The sequence below is a fragment of the Harpia harpyja genome, chromosome 12 (assembly GCF_026419915.1).
Source record: "Harpia harpyja isolate bHarHar1 chromosome 12, bHarHar1 primary haplotype, whole genome shotgun sequence".
Lineage (NCBI taxonomy): Eukaryota > Metazoa > Chordata > Aves > Accipitriformes > Accipitridae > Harpia > Harpia harpyja.
The window spans coordinates 12,633,398-12,645,755 of NC_068951.1; the positions used below are offsets into that span (position 1 = coordinate 12,633,398).

General features: G+C 47.8%; 1 protein-coding gene across 6 annotated transcripts in view; it reads left to right on the top strand.

The window, feature by feature from the left end:
• The window catches only part of MTMR4 (myotubularin related protein 4), a 58,566-nt gene extending 48,707 nt beyond the window's left edge, over positions 1-9,859 (top strand). For all 6 annotated transcript variants that reach the window (XM_052803551.1, XM_052803553.1, XM_052803554.1 and 3 more), the window contains 11 exons: positions 1,178-1,374; positions 1,649-1,777; positions 2,090-2,201; positions 2,635-2,830; positions 3,315-3,500; positions 4,266-4,436; positions 4,556-4,710; positions 5,073-6,318; positions 6,703-6,813; positions 7,105-7,193; positions 7,594-9,859. In XM_052803551.1, coding sequence (XP_052659511.1) covers positions 1,178-1,374; positions 1,649-1,777; positions 2,090-2,201; positions 2,635-2,830; positions 3,315-3,500; positions 4,266-4,436; positions 4,556-4,710; positions 5,073-6,318; positions 6,703-6,813; positions 7,105-7,193; positions 7,594-7,771 — 2,770 coding nt within the window. In that variant the 3' untranslated portion in view covers positions 7,772-9,859. The remainder of the gene's footprint in view (positions 1-1,177; positions 1,375-1,648; positions 1,778-2,089; positions 2,202-2,634; positions 2,831-3,314; positions 3,501-4,265; positions 4,437-4,555; positions 4,711-5,072; positions 6,319-6,702; positions 6,814-7,104; positions 7,194-7,593) is intronic.
• Positions 9,860-12,358: the final 2,499 nt, after the last annotated feature.

A 12,358-nucleotide genomic window follows, 5' to 3' on the forward strand; every position in this document is an offset into this window, starting at 1 on the left:
GGCTGCTGGTTTGTACCGAACTGCTTCATGTCATAGCTGAGGTTTTGTTTTGATCATCTGTAAATACTTTTCATTTATTAATACTAAATTTCAGACTCTATTTTTATCACCCAGTATCATGAGATCCTTTGCAACTTTTTCCAGACAGCCATAGACTCTCCTGGATAATTCTGTATCACCAGCAACTTTGTCACCTAATGGTCCATTCCCTTTTCCAGGCCATTTGTGAATGACTTGACTGGTGTGTTCATGTGGAAAATGAACACTTCTTCCTACTTCAGGCCTTCTGCCAGGTGTCAGTAAGCAACAGCCAGGGTAGGGTTCACATTTTAGGGATTGTTAATAAACACCAGCTCAGGCCTCCACCCAGAAACTAACCAGTCTGATGCTGAGTGAGCTAATCTTTCTAACTTACAAGTGATAAATGAAATGGTTTAACAATTGGTACATACTTTAAGGGAGGAAAAAAAGAAAGAGAATGGGAGAACAGAAGAGCATTAAAATAAATAACTATTACTTTCCCAAAGTACAACCATAATTATTTAAAGTTCTCCTCTCTGGTTTAATATATAAATACTTACCTATCTATATACAATAATATATATATTATATATTAGATATTTATAGATAATAATATATATTTATGTATTACTGTAAACAAAAATATAAAAATGGCTTAGCAGAGTAATGGCTAGAACAACTGGCAGCTTTCCCCTTGCTGCAGAAACTCCCCATTCATTTCAGTGGTAGTCGAGTCCCAGGGCACAGCCGTCAATCCTGGAGGTGACGTCCCACGAGCTGCAGCGGACCCCAGAGCTGCCACTATCCACTGGCACTGGCTGTTCCTGACAGCCACTCCAGCAAGCACGGCAGTGACCTGTTCCTCTGCAATCTTGTTTTGCCAGCTGTTCCAGCTCCATTAGCTGCTCCTGTGCTCCTCACAGCCATCTTCTGTTCCTCACCGCTGTGATGCGAGTGACAGCCTCTGTGTCACTGCTGTTGTTATGAATAATGGTTATTTGAAATGCCCTGCCCCATTTCACTGCTTGAATGCAAGAGTAAATGCAGTAGATAAAGCAGTGAGGAGGGTTGCACAGGTGCTGACTGTAGGTGAAGTTTGCTGGGGTTGTTCCTCACCTTTCCAGGGGGCTTCATTAGGCTCTCCCTTCCTCCGCAGACATGTGCGCAATGGAGCAGTGATTGCACGCTGCAGCCAGCCTGAAATCAGCTGGTGGGGCTGGAGAAATGCTGACGATGAGTATCTTGTGACATCTATTGCCAAAGCCTGTGCCTTGAACCCTGGAGTGAAGGTATCTGGTGGCTTGCCGCACAATGGGAGCAGCGACGGCAGTGAGGCCTGCGATGCTGACTTTGGTGAGACAGCTTACTGCCTTCCACTCTCTCCTAAGTGTGTGAATTATTTAGTGCTTCCTACACCCCAGTGTTGCTGTTGCTGCTAACAGGGCTGTAACAATGCAAGTTTTAAACCCGATATCCAGATGGATAATCAGGGCCCTGTCACACCTCGACAGTGTGCAGTGTGTGGGACAGGTCTCTGGGCTCGTTCACAGCCAGTGTTGGGTGGCACTGGAGGCCTGCCATAGGAGGGAGGAAGGTGCTGGGAACTCAGTCCATGCTGTCTCTGCAGACTCATCCCTGACTGCATGTTCAGGCGTGGAGAACGCAGGAACTCCTCAGAAGCTGCTGATTCTGGATGCCAGGTCCTACACAGCAGCTGTGGCCAACAGAGCTAAGGGAGGCGGCTGCGAATGTGAAGGTACAGAGGGCTAAGCACATCCCGGAACATCTTCCTCTTGGATCTGCTATGTCAAGTGGGTCCTAGAGCACAGCTGGGGGTCGGGTCAGCATTTTGGTACTCAGTCTCTGGGAACGCGTTCCCCTTCTCGCTTGCAAAAAAAGTCCATTATTCCAGATATATCGCTGCTGGCCCACAAGGCTTTTGTAGAAAAACTGCCTAGCTGGAGACCAGAACTGGTGCTTTGAGGGGACAGCTAAATGAAGCATATGGAGGCAGTTGCTGCAAGTGGCAGCAGCTCTCACTGAATGTTTCTGTCTCTGTTGTGTTCAGAGTATTACCCAAACTGTGAAGTCGTGTTCATGGGCATGGCCAACATCCACTCCATCCGGAACAGTTTCCAGTATCTGCGTGCTGTCTGCAGTCAGGTGCCAGACCCCAGCAAGTAAGTGACTGTTCTCTAGCCGAGTTCAACTCATCTGTCAGTGCCCTTGGGGTTTTTCCCTCCCTTTTCTTTTTTCCTATCCCAGGGTTCTACCTGAGAAAATGGAGGGATAGGAAAGTGCTCACAGTGCTTGAATGCTGCTTATTTTGATCCCTGGTAACCCAGAAGGGATTGTAGCACTGCCTCAGTGTCACTTGGTTGTGTGTGTCCTCTGAGGGTTTCTAAAACATATCTGGGAAAAATTGAAATTAGGGGTTGGATTCTTTGCACTTATTCCCAGGCTGGCTGGCTCCTCTTGAACATGTTTTAGAAAAGATTGATTTTCACTGAGGACTCCAAAAAGACTTAGCTTAAAAGTACTTTTTTTTTTTTTTTTTTTTTTTTTTACTGGATAGCTAAGCAACCATTTTCTTGCTTTTTGCACACCTTCTAGCTGGCTTTCAGCCCTGGAGAGTACCAAGTGGCTGCAGCACCTTTCTGTCATGCTGAAGGCAGCAGTGCTGGTCTCCAGTGCAGTTGACAGAGAAGGGCGTCCAGTGCTGGTTCATTGCTCAGATGGCTGGGACAGGACTCCGCAGATTGTAGCACTGGCAAAGATTCTTCTGGACCCTTACTACAGGACCATGGAGGTAGGAGTTGTGCTATGCTGCCATTTCATGTCTGTTAAAAGGCAGCTTTTGTCTCGGAGTCTCCGGAAAAAGGAGCAAGATTGCATTTGTCAATAAGCTTAGTGGTGTTTCAGAGCTACTGTTGTGGGTGTTGGGTTTTTCCATGTTCTCTTCCTGCCCTTTTTCAGTGAACTGTACCTCACTCCTCTGCCCAACTTGAAGTACTGTGGTAAATAACCTGTGTTCAAGGTTCAGCTGCTTCCCTACTCTTAATTGCGCATATTCTCTAAGCTGTTTATTGTACAGAAATAACAGCTGTTAGTTTGTGTTTGGAAATGTATGACATTCAGGTAGCTTCGCTCCCAAACCAAGCACCGATGTAGCCTGCTTTCCAGCCCTTCAGAAGTCCCGAGTTTGCCTGGCACTGCTGGCAGATGGGGCTTGCTTTGTCCTGCTACGTGTCTACAGCAAAGTGTCTGCAGTTAGTTTTTTCTTTTATTCACAGGGTTTCCAGGTGCTGGTTGAATCAGATTGGCTGGATTTTGGTCACAAGTTTGGTGATCGCTGTGGTCACCAGGAGAAGGTGGAAGATCAGAACGAGCAGTGCCCAGTTTTTCTCCAGTGGCTGGATGCTGTTCATCAGCTTCTGAAGCAATTTCCTTGCCTCTTTGAATTTAATGAAGCTTTTTTGGTAAGAAACATGCACACAAACACCTCTCTATCCCTTACCAGATGTGAGCAGAGGCAGAGGGAATGTCATTATTTTACAGTGCTGTAGTTGAAAGAAAACAAAAATTGAATTCTTTAAAAATGGGAAAGTGTCTGAGTAGTGCTTGGGCTCTCTGCTGGCATTCCTGCCATACCTTGACTGTGTTGGTCCAGCCCTGCCCTTCAGTTGTGGTATCTTGACCTGGTTCTGTATGTGTGATGCTTCTGCCGGCTTCTGTTAGCTGCTTGCAATTTCCTCCTCCTCCCAGTGGGTGCTGCAGGCTCGGAGTGCCTAGCAGATTGCACAGCGAAGGGTTTATATTCTCTGATTTCTTTGAATCACTTCTTCTCCAGGTCCCTTTCTAGCCCAGTGAATTCAGACACCATCAGCAGCACTGTTTTGATTAAAAGCCTGATTTGCATATCAGAGCAACAGGAGTCTGAAACATTTAAAAAAAATAAATTAGGGAAATGATAGCTATTAATCTCTGCCTTATCAAATAATATAGGTTTGGGTTATAGAGGGATGGGTATGGTATCAGTTGACTGTTGCTTTCAGTTTAATCCAAGCGATTCCTGTTGCTATCCCCTCTCTGTCCTGCCCTGTGTGGCAGAGAGGACAGCAGCAGGGTCGACAGCTGGGTAGGGAGTACGTGAGCCATCCCAGAGGAGTGGAAGAGGTTTCCCCGTAGACAGGAGACACCGTTTCCCAATGGTCCTGACAATTGTTCCCCTTCTAATGCTGCAGGTGAAGCTGGTGCAGCACACGTATTCCTGCCTCTATGGGACCTTTCTTGGGAACAGCCCCTGCGAGCGAGAGATGCACAACATCTACAAGCGTACCTGCTCCGTGTGGTCCCTCCTGCGGGCTGGCAATAAGAACTTCCACAATCTTCTCTATATGCCAGGGTCTGAGCAGGTCAGTAGAGCTCCTGCCCAGCTCTCCAGGCTCTCTGCCTGCCAGGCACCAGGGACTGTCAGGAGAGACTGGAGGGGTTTCCTTTTGCATTCATCTCTGATTGCAAGTGGTTGTTGCAGGTGCTGCATCCAGTGTGCCACGTGCGAGCGCTGCACGTCTGGACAGCAGTGTATCTCCCAGCTTCCTCACCACATCCTCTGGGACAGGATGATATGAACATTTACCTGCCCCCTGGATCTCAGAGCCAGGAGTTCAGCGGCAGATGTTTGGATAGGTAAGAGCCTAGCGCTCCAGGCCCAGGTTGCCACCTACCCACAGGCCTTCTTTTCCTCTTTGCTCATTGTAGTTCCTCTGTTTTACCTGTTTCCATCTTTCCTGCGGAGAGCAAGAGCTCTGTAGCATTGTCTCAGCCACTTGAAGAAGAACATGTACAGCTCCCTGCTGCACCTAAAAAGGCAGATGGTGGAGGCCAGGCTGTAGTGTTGTGCATTTCAGCTCATGCTGCTGCACCGCCCCTCCCCACCCACCCCATGATCTGTAATTAGGAACATTTCCCTTCCCTCATCCCAGTTTTGACTGAAATGAGGGAAGTTTCAGGAGTTTTGTTATGAGATTTGCTTTGCTTTTGGGTTCTAGATTACCAAAGACAAGATCTGTGGATGACCTGCTCTCAGCCTGCGACTCCAGCAGCCCGCTGACCCGCACTTCTAGTGATCCCAACCTGAATAACCACTGTCAGGAAGTCCGGGTGGGCTTGGAAGCCTGGCACACCACCACTGAGGGAGCTGAGCCACACTTGGGCGAAGGCAGTGCGGTGGCTGCAGGAGAGACACGGCAGGCAGAGGAGCAAGAGGAAAACGCTCCCCTGCAAGCCAACAGCACTTGTAGCAGCTGTGCTGAGCACGAGGGGCATAGCAAGCAACTGAGCAGCTGGGCTTCTGTGCCAGCAAGCAGCGTCTCTCCGGAGGCAGAAAAGGGAAACAGAACATGCACGGAGGAACTGGATGGCACGTGTCCAGCTCCAAATCCTTCTGGACAGGAAAATGTTGACAGGGTTTCCACCAGTTCTGGAAAGCAGTTAGAAACCTGTCCCCAGGAACCTTTGAAGGCTATTGGCATGGTGTCCAATGGAGGAGTCTGCCCCAAGAGAAACACTTCCTGCCAAGACATTCCCAGCCAGGAGTCCCTGGCACCAAGCGCTCTGTGTGGAGACACCCCAGGCCCTGCCCGGGGCATCCCCTGCCTGGATGAAGACAATGGGAAAGGTGATGCTGGAAGGAGTGTGCCCTGTGAGGAGCCTGGCCGGCTGGGGAGAGTCCCGCTAGAGCAATGGTGTAAGCCCATTTCCCAGAGCCAAAGCAGTGAGTTCTCCTTCCTGGGGTCCAACTGGGACAGTTTTCAAGGAATGGTGACATCGCTCCCCAGTGGGGAGCCCGCACCCAGACACCTCCTCTCCTATGGCTGCTGTAGCAAGAAGTTGAGCAGCAAACCTCTGCGGGCACCAGGCCTGTGCCTCAGTGGCCAGTGGTCTGCCAGAGAAGGTGCAAAACCCTCAGTCTGCTCTGGCCACATCGGCACACATTTTGCAGGCCCCACAGGGAAGCCCAGCCGTTCGTGGCTACCCTGCCACCTGAAACAAGCGCCTGGTCCCAAGCACATGCCGCCAAAATGTCCTTCTCCTGTGCCTCCTCTCTACCTGGACGATGACGGGCTCCCCTTCCCCACGGATGTGATTCAGCACAGGCTGCGGCAGATCGAGGCCAGTTACAAGCAGGAGGTGGAGCAGCTGCGCAGGCAGGTGCGAGAGCTGCAGCTGCGCCTGGACATCCGCCACTTTTGTGCCCCTCCAGCCGAGCCTCCAATGGACTACGAGGATGACTTTGTAAGTAACTGCCTCTAACACGCCAACTCTGGCAGCATGGCTCCAGCAGTGGTGGTCCCTGTACCCCCCCTCACACTGCCCTCTCCAGCCCACAGTTCTCACTCTCTTACTTTCAGAGTGGGTGGTTAAGATTGTTCCTATGTTTCCTCAGCCCTGATCCCCTCCTGTCCACATACTGTGTCCTCATGCCACCTGGAGGTATCTCTGCTTCTTGAGGGCCAAGCAATGGCTCCTACACAGTCATGAATGCTTTACCTCCTTTGGTGGAGAGCTGTGGAGCCACCCGCATGACCCCCACAAACACTGAGTGTGGCCAGAGCAGGGAATGCCCTTGACTGCAACTGAGGCAGCTGAGGGGATTTGTGACTTTGTCTCTTTTTGCAGACATGTCTGAAGGAATCGGATGGCAGCGACACTGAGGATTTCTGTTCTGATCATAGTGAAGACTGCTTGTCAGAAGCAAGCTGGGAGCCTGTTGATAAGAAGGAGACTGAGGTATGTGTCCTGTTACAGCAGCAGGAGAGAATGTTTCTTTCCTGGCAGCTAACTTGGTGGTTTCAGCAGCAGAGGGTCGTCTGGAATCAAGGCAGAGAGCAGCCACCCATGTCCTGTAACACATCCTCTGCATCCTCTGCTGCTGTTGTGTCCAATAGAAGGGGACCTGTGGGATGGGCTCGCTCTGGGCTAGCCTTGTTGTGGCCCAAAGCCTGCACTGGGGTCCTGAGAGAGACCTAGTCATTGTGGTGTTACAAACTGAAAGCTGATGAGGATTGGTGTTTGCCCTAGGTCACGCGGTGGGTTCCGGACCACATGGCCTCACATTGTTTTAACTGCGATTGTGAATTCTGGCTGGCCAAACGGAGGCATCACTGCAGGTAAACAATATTATCGCTGTAGTTTCACTCTTCTTAGCCTGTTTCTTGCAAACCTCACAAAATGCTCGTCTGTGATGTTTGTTCCCTCCAGCTCCCAGGAGAAAGTTTTAGGTCCTTCCTTTATTCGCCAGGCCTCATAAATTCCCTGCAGATTTCCATTCCACATTGTTCTTGTTTCTACTTTACCAAGGCCTTTGATCCTTCTCCTGGCTAGTAATGCCCATTAGTCCCTTTTTCATGCTAGCCACTTTTTAGCTTGCACTCAAGACCACAGTATATACTTTAAGAAACATGTTGACAAGTCATAAGTACGGCTGGTACTTCGCCCCTTTGTGCTTGCTGAAGTCTTGCTGTGGTGTTCCCAGCTCTCTTTTTCACTGTTTTTCTTGCTCCTTGACAGGAACTGTGGGAACGTGTTTTGTGCTGGTTGCTGCCATCTGAAGTTGCCCATCCCTGATCAGCAGTTGTACGACCCTGTCCTCGTTTGTAACTCCTGTTATGACCACATCCAAGTGTCTCGTGCCAGGGAGCTCATGAGCCAACATCTGAAGAAACCCATCGCCACAGCTTCCAGCTGAATGCCAGACAAGGGACCTGTCTAAGCCCAGCCTTTTCTCTGATGGGTTTGAAGGGTGACTCTGCCTCCACTGTAATTGTGAAGGCTGTTGGTGCAACACTTGAACGCCAAGCTTGAATGCACTGTCTTCAGCAGTCTTACTATCAGTGTGGAGCAGAGGAGCTCAGATCAGAGCATATGGTGTGTGTCCCCACTCTGGTACCGGTGGCCCCGTACATTGTAGTCTGACAACCTAGGGCTAAAGAGGGGATTGCAACCTCTTTGTTTTGTGGGCTGGAAAGCAATGTTTTCACAGATATTGCCTGTGCAAAGTACCCCCAAAGCAATAGAAAGGCAAGTTTAGAACTAACTCCCCCTACAAAGGCAGGCTGCTGTACAAGAAGGAAGAGGGCAGACTCCAGGTGGTACTGTGTGCTTTGGAAGGGTCTCAGCCTGGAGCAGTTCTGTAGATTCTCTTTCCATGAGTGTGATTTGCGATCAGCTTGGTGAACAAGACTCACGAGCCATCACTAATTGATTTTTCTCTTGAATGTTGAAGAGAAATTCATTCTGGCTGAAAATGGGCCGAGCAGATTTTGCCCGTTTTCATGCTCCGCTAGGATTGGCGAATGCATTTGACTTTGCCCCTGCCCCCCAACACTGCGGGGAGACGGGAGATTGGCTTTTTCACTTCTGCTCTGCCCGTCTGCTTTGTCTGCGATCGTGTCACAGCCTGGTGCTAACAGAGGAATGGCACCCTGATCCTCTCCTGGCATGGAAACAGAACTCGTGTTCCTGTGTTGCTCCTCCTCCCCTTTTCTGCCCTCAGCTCTCCACTTCCTACTGCTCTTTATCCTGAAAACTTGATACCTTGAGGGTATAGGCCATAATGTGTTGTTTTACCTCCTGGAATGTGCTGTCTGGTGTATGTGAGGGTTTCAGTCCAAATGCTGCTATATATTTCTGTGCACTTAATGTAACCTGAAGAAGGGAGAATGAAGCATCGATACCAAAATGGGGATGGGGAAGGACACTGGCTGACATAGACACTACGGTCTGTGCTTTTCATTTTAGGATGTACAGCCAAGCTACAGTGATAAACATGACATGTGGCATCTGTTCAGTGGTGGAAACAATCTCTCTGACTTGCCCCAGTGATACCTAAAATGCCTCTTGAATTTGACTTCTTTTTTGTGTCCTGTACAGTGGTCAAAGTTCAGAGTTGCCAACTTGTAATTGCCTCTCTACTTCCTCTTTAAACTAGAGAGCAGGAATCCCAACCCATTCTAAGGGAAACGAACTGGGTTTAGAAAGGAAGGAAGGTTTAGAAAGAAGGTGGGCTTTTAATCCCTAGATCCCTTGGGAAGTATCCATCCTGCCTCCTTTCTAAGAAATCAGCGGATATTAATGAGGAAGAAAAGTTTGAAAGTGGGGCATTTCTTTGCAGAAATGCAGGTTTTCTTTCCAGCTAAATGAAAATGTCCAATATATTCTGCACCTCATGAGCTGAGACTTCATATGTGGGGGGGAGGACCTGTGAGGACATTTGATCTTCTAGCAAGGCAAAGTACTGTACACTGTTGTGATCTCCCAATTCTTTTTGCTAATGGTTTGTCATCTCCATTGGAGGGAATGGAATAATGACCCTTTCCTGCACTTTGATATGTCAGCCTCTGGTTTTGTAAATCCCAATAGTGCGAGCAAAGCTAGCATCATCTGAAGACCCTGTACTTACTTGGACTCTGCTTCTTTTCCATACTGGGAACAACCAATATGGCTTTGGGAAGAGAAGGCACCTTGCTTCAGATTCTCCCCTGCCTTGTACCTTGCAGTCATTGCCAGACATGTAAGGGTGACCGTTGGGCTGGCAGAAGAAACTGGATTTGCTCCTGTTTTGCACATGTTGGAATGACTGCAAGCAATAAGGAAGCCAGAAACTAGGTACTCCTGGCCCTTCTGTTCAGGCCGTTAGTCCAAACTGCTTTTAGCTCTTGTGAGTTTCAGCATCACAATGTGCTGGCCGAAAACTCTAAAATCAGTTTGATAGCATTGTGACAAACAAAATGTGCTGTACAACTCAATACAGTCAAAATAAAATCTCTATATTAGTGCTGCTGTGTTGGGAGCTATTCTTTCGTTTGCGGTGAATTCTTTCTTCTTGCACAGTGTTTCCCAGGCTGCTGTTACCTGCTGCCTTTTCCCTTGATTAAGGTATGTTAGGAATTTAATATCCCTTCTCACAAATAAGAATCAAGGGTAGGACACAAAGCACCCTATGCTGTGCTCTTCTGCTCTGAGGCCCTCTGCTCTCTTCCAAACAAACCTGCAGCTGCCCAGGATACCAGCCCCTTCCAGCCTCTCCCATAATGACTTGGTAAGGAATTTTTCTTTTCCAAGGAAGAGCTGTTAGGCAGGATTCACTAGCTCTTCACCAATGTGTTTATACCACTTTTTTTGCTTGGTGGGCTGTATGGATGTGTTCCTCTATGCAGGATGAGGGATGGGAACTGTTGTGCTCCATCAGCTTGATGTGCGAAGGGTGATGCAGGTAAGTTACAGTTTGTGGTGGAGCTGGGGAGAGTCTTCTAGAAAGCCTGTCCTCAATTTAAAGCATCCAGGGATCTTAAAATTAAGCTGTTCCCTGGTAAACTACTCCCAGTTCAGGTCAGCGTTCATGTCAGACAGGTAGTACCTAAACGCTTTGTTGCATTAGAAACGTTAGGAGCAAGGTAGCTTGTCGCATTTAAAAATTAACCATTGCTTCTGAAACAGTAACACAGAAGAAGGTCATGTTTGGAGGCAATGTTGCTGAATATTAATCATGAACGATGCCTTTACAAGAAAGGACAGTCTACTGATTAAGTTCCAGGCTCTGGTTGTAACAGTTCCAGTGTCAGCTTGACAGGCGGTGGAAGGCTGGCTGCTGGGACTGTTGTATGACCCTTTGGCTTCTCACCACCAGCTGGGATGATGCTTCAGCAGGATTTCCCCCTGTGCATTCAAAGCTGAATACAGGCATTTTGCCGAGAGGCTCATGACGGTTGTAATGTCAGGCTGGCCACACCAGCAAAGGGCACTTAATGCTCGTGATCATCGAGCACAGAACAAAGCATTATCACTTAAAGAATATAAAGCCATAATTTGCCAACACATTCAGCCTGAGGTAATCTCTATGTGCACTGAAATGTGTCTAAACCTAGCACAGACAGTGAGATCAAAGCCTTCCCCTATCAGTGCACTAACTGCCATGAATTCTTAGAAAATTAACAACCGGAACTGCTTATGTTGTACCATAATATCTCATCAGCCACTGAACAAAATAAACATAGATTTAGGTGTAGTGAGAAGCCAAGTCAAGCTTGCGATGGTTGGTATTATTCCGCTGCTAAGCCATTAATAGATAATGCTGAAACTGCAGGGGCTGTGAGGAGACATGTTAAACCTTGGTTACAAAGGAAGAAAAGAGGAATGTGACGTGTGGCCTTCTTATGAACCCTGTGAGTGCTGAGCAGGAAACGGTTTAAAGTGAGAGACATGGACAAGAAGGATGCAGGCTTTCTGAGGGTGCGTTTGGTGTGTTTCTGTCCGTTCAGTTTTCAGTGTAAGAGAGAAATAGTATGTTTCTCTCCCAAAACATTAGGCTTCTGTGAAAGTGAACTTCGGGTACTGCTGCTTTTTTATGGTACCTTGGGTGTATCTGTATCTCCTAAGTTAAAACTAATATGCCAAATTGTCCTTAGATGCTGCACACAGTCTCCAGTGTATTTAAAATCATAACTAGAAAAAAAAGTTGCCCAAAGCAGCACCCTTCAGCCTCACAAAGTTTAGGCCAGTCATGCAACTTTACTCTCCCACGCAAGCGTAGTTTTTACTGACATGTTTGTGTGCAATTCTTTCTTACCAAATGCCCAGTCAGTTCCAAGTCCCTGTGTCAGCCTCTGTGTTGAAAAGCCAGGTGCTGTGTGGCCCTGCAGGACTGGCCCATGCTAAGTGGAGTGCTCAGGTGGGGTGACAGCGGCCTAAGGATAAGCCTTGGTTGGGGGGTATTTGCAAGGTTTGTATGTCCTGGGACAAAACATTCATCATTGCAGCTTTCCTGACAGAGTGTAAAGCATTGTCACCTTCTAATAAAGTAGTCATATTGTTCAAAAACCAGCTAGAAAATTTGATAGAGTGGCAAAGAACAATATATCTTCACTTGTAGTCAGAAAAAAATGCAGATTTTGTTTAGATTTCCAGAAAGATTAATTTTTATTTTTATTTTTTTAATGGCTGCAAAGACACTTGCCAAGGGAAAGCATTTGGTACAGCTGTGTCAGAAATAAAGACTAACACATGTGGCTTAACAGATTCAGGATATACACTGTGCAGAGCATCTTCCTTTTGAATGCACAGTAAGCTAGCTATTTGCTAAAATAGTTTACTTCAGTGCTATTGAAAGAAGGGAGGCACACAGCATCACAGACTTGTAACAGGTGTGCATTTAAAGAGGAACAAATTTAGTAGAGTCAACAAAGCCAGAATTCCTGCATAGAACTGCAGTTCCCAGTTAGTGATTGAAATGGGGAGGCAGCAGTAGTGCTACCAGACCCATAGCTATGCATGAAGA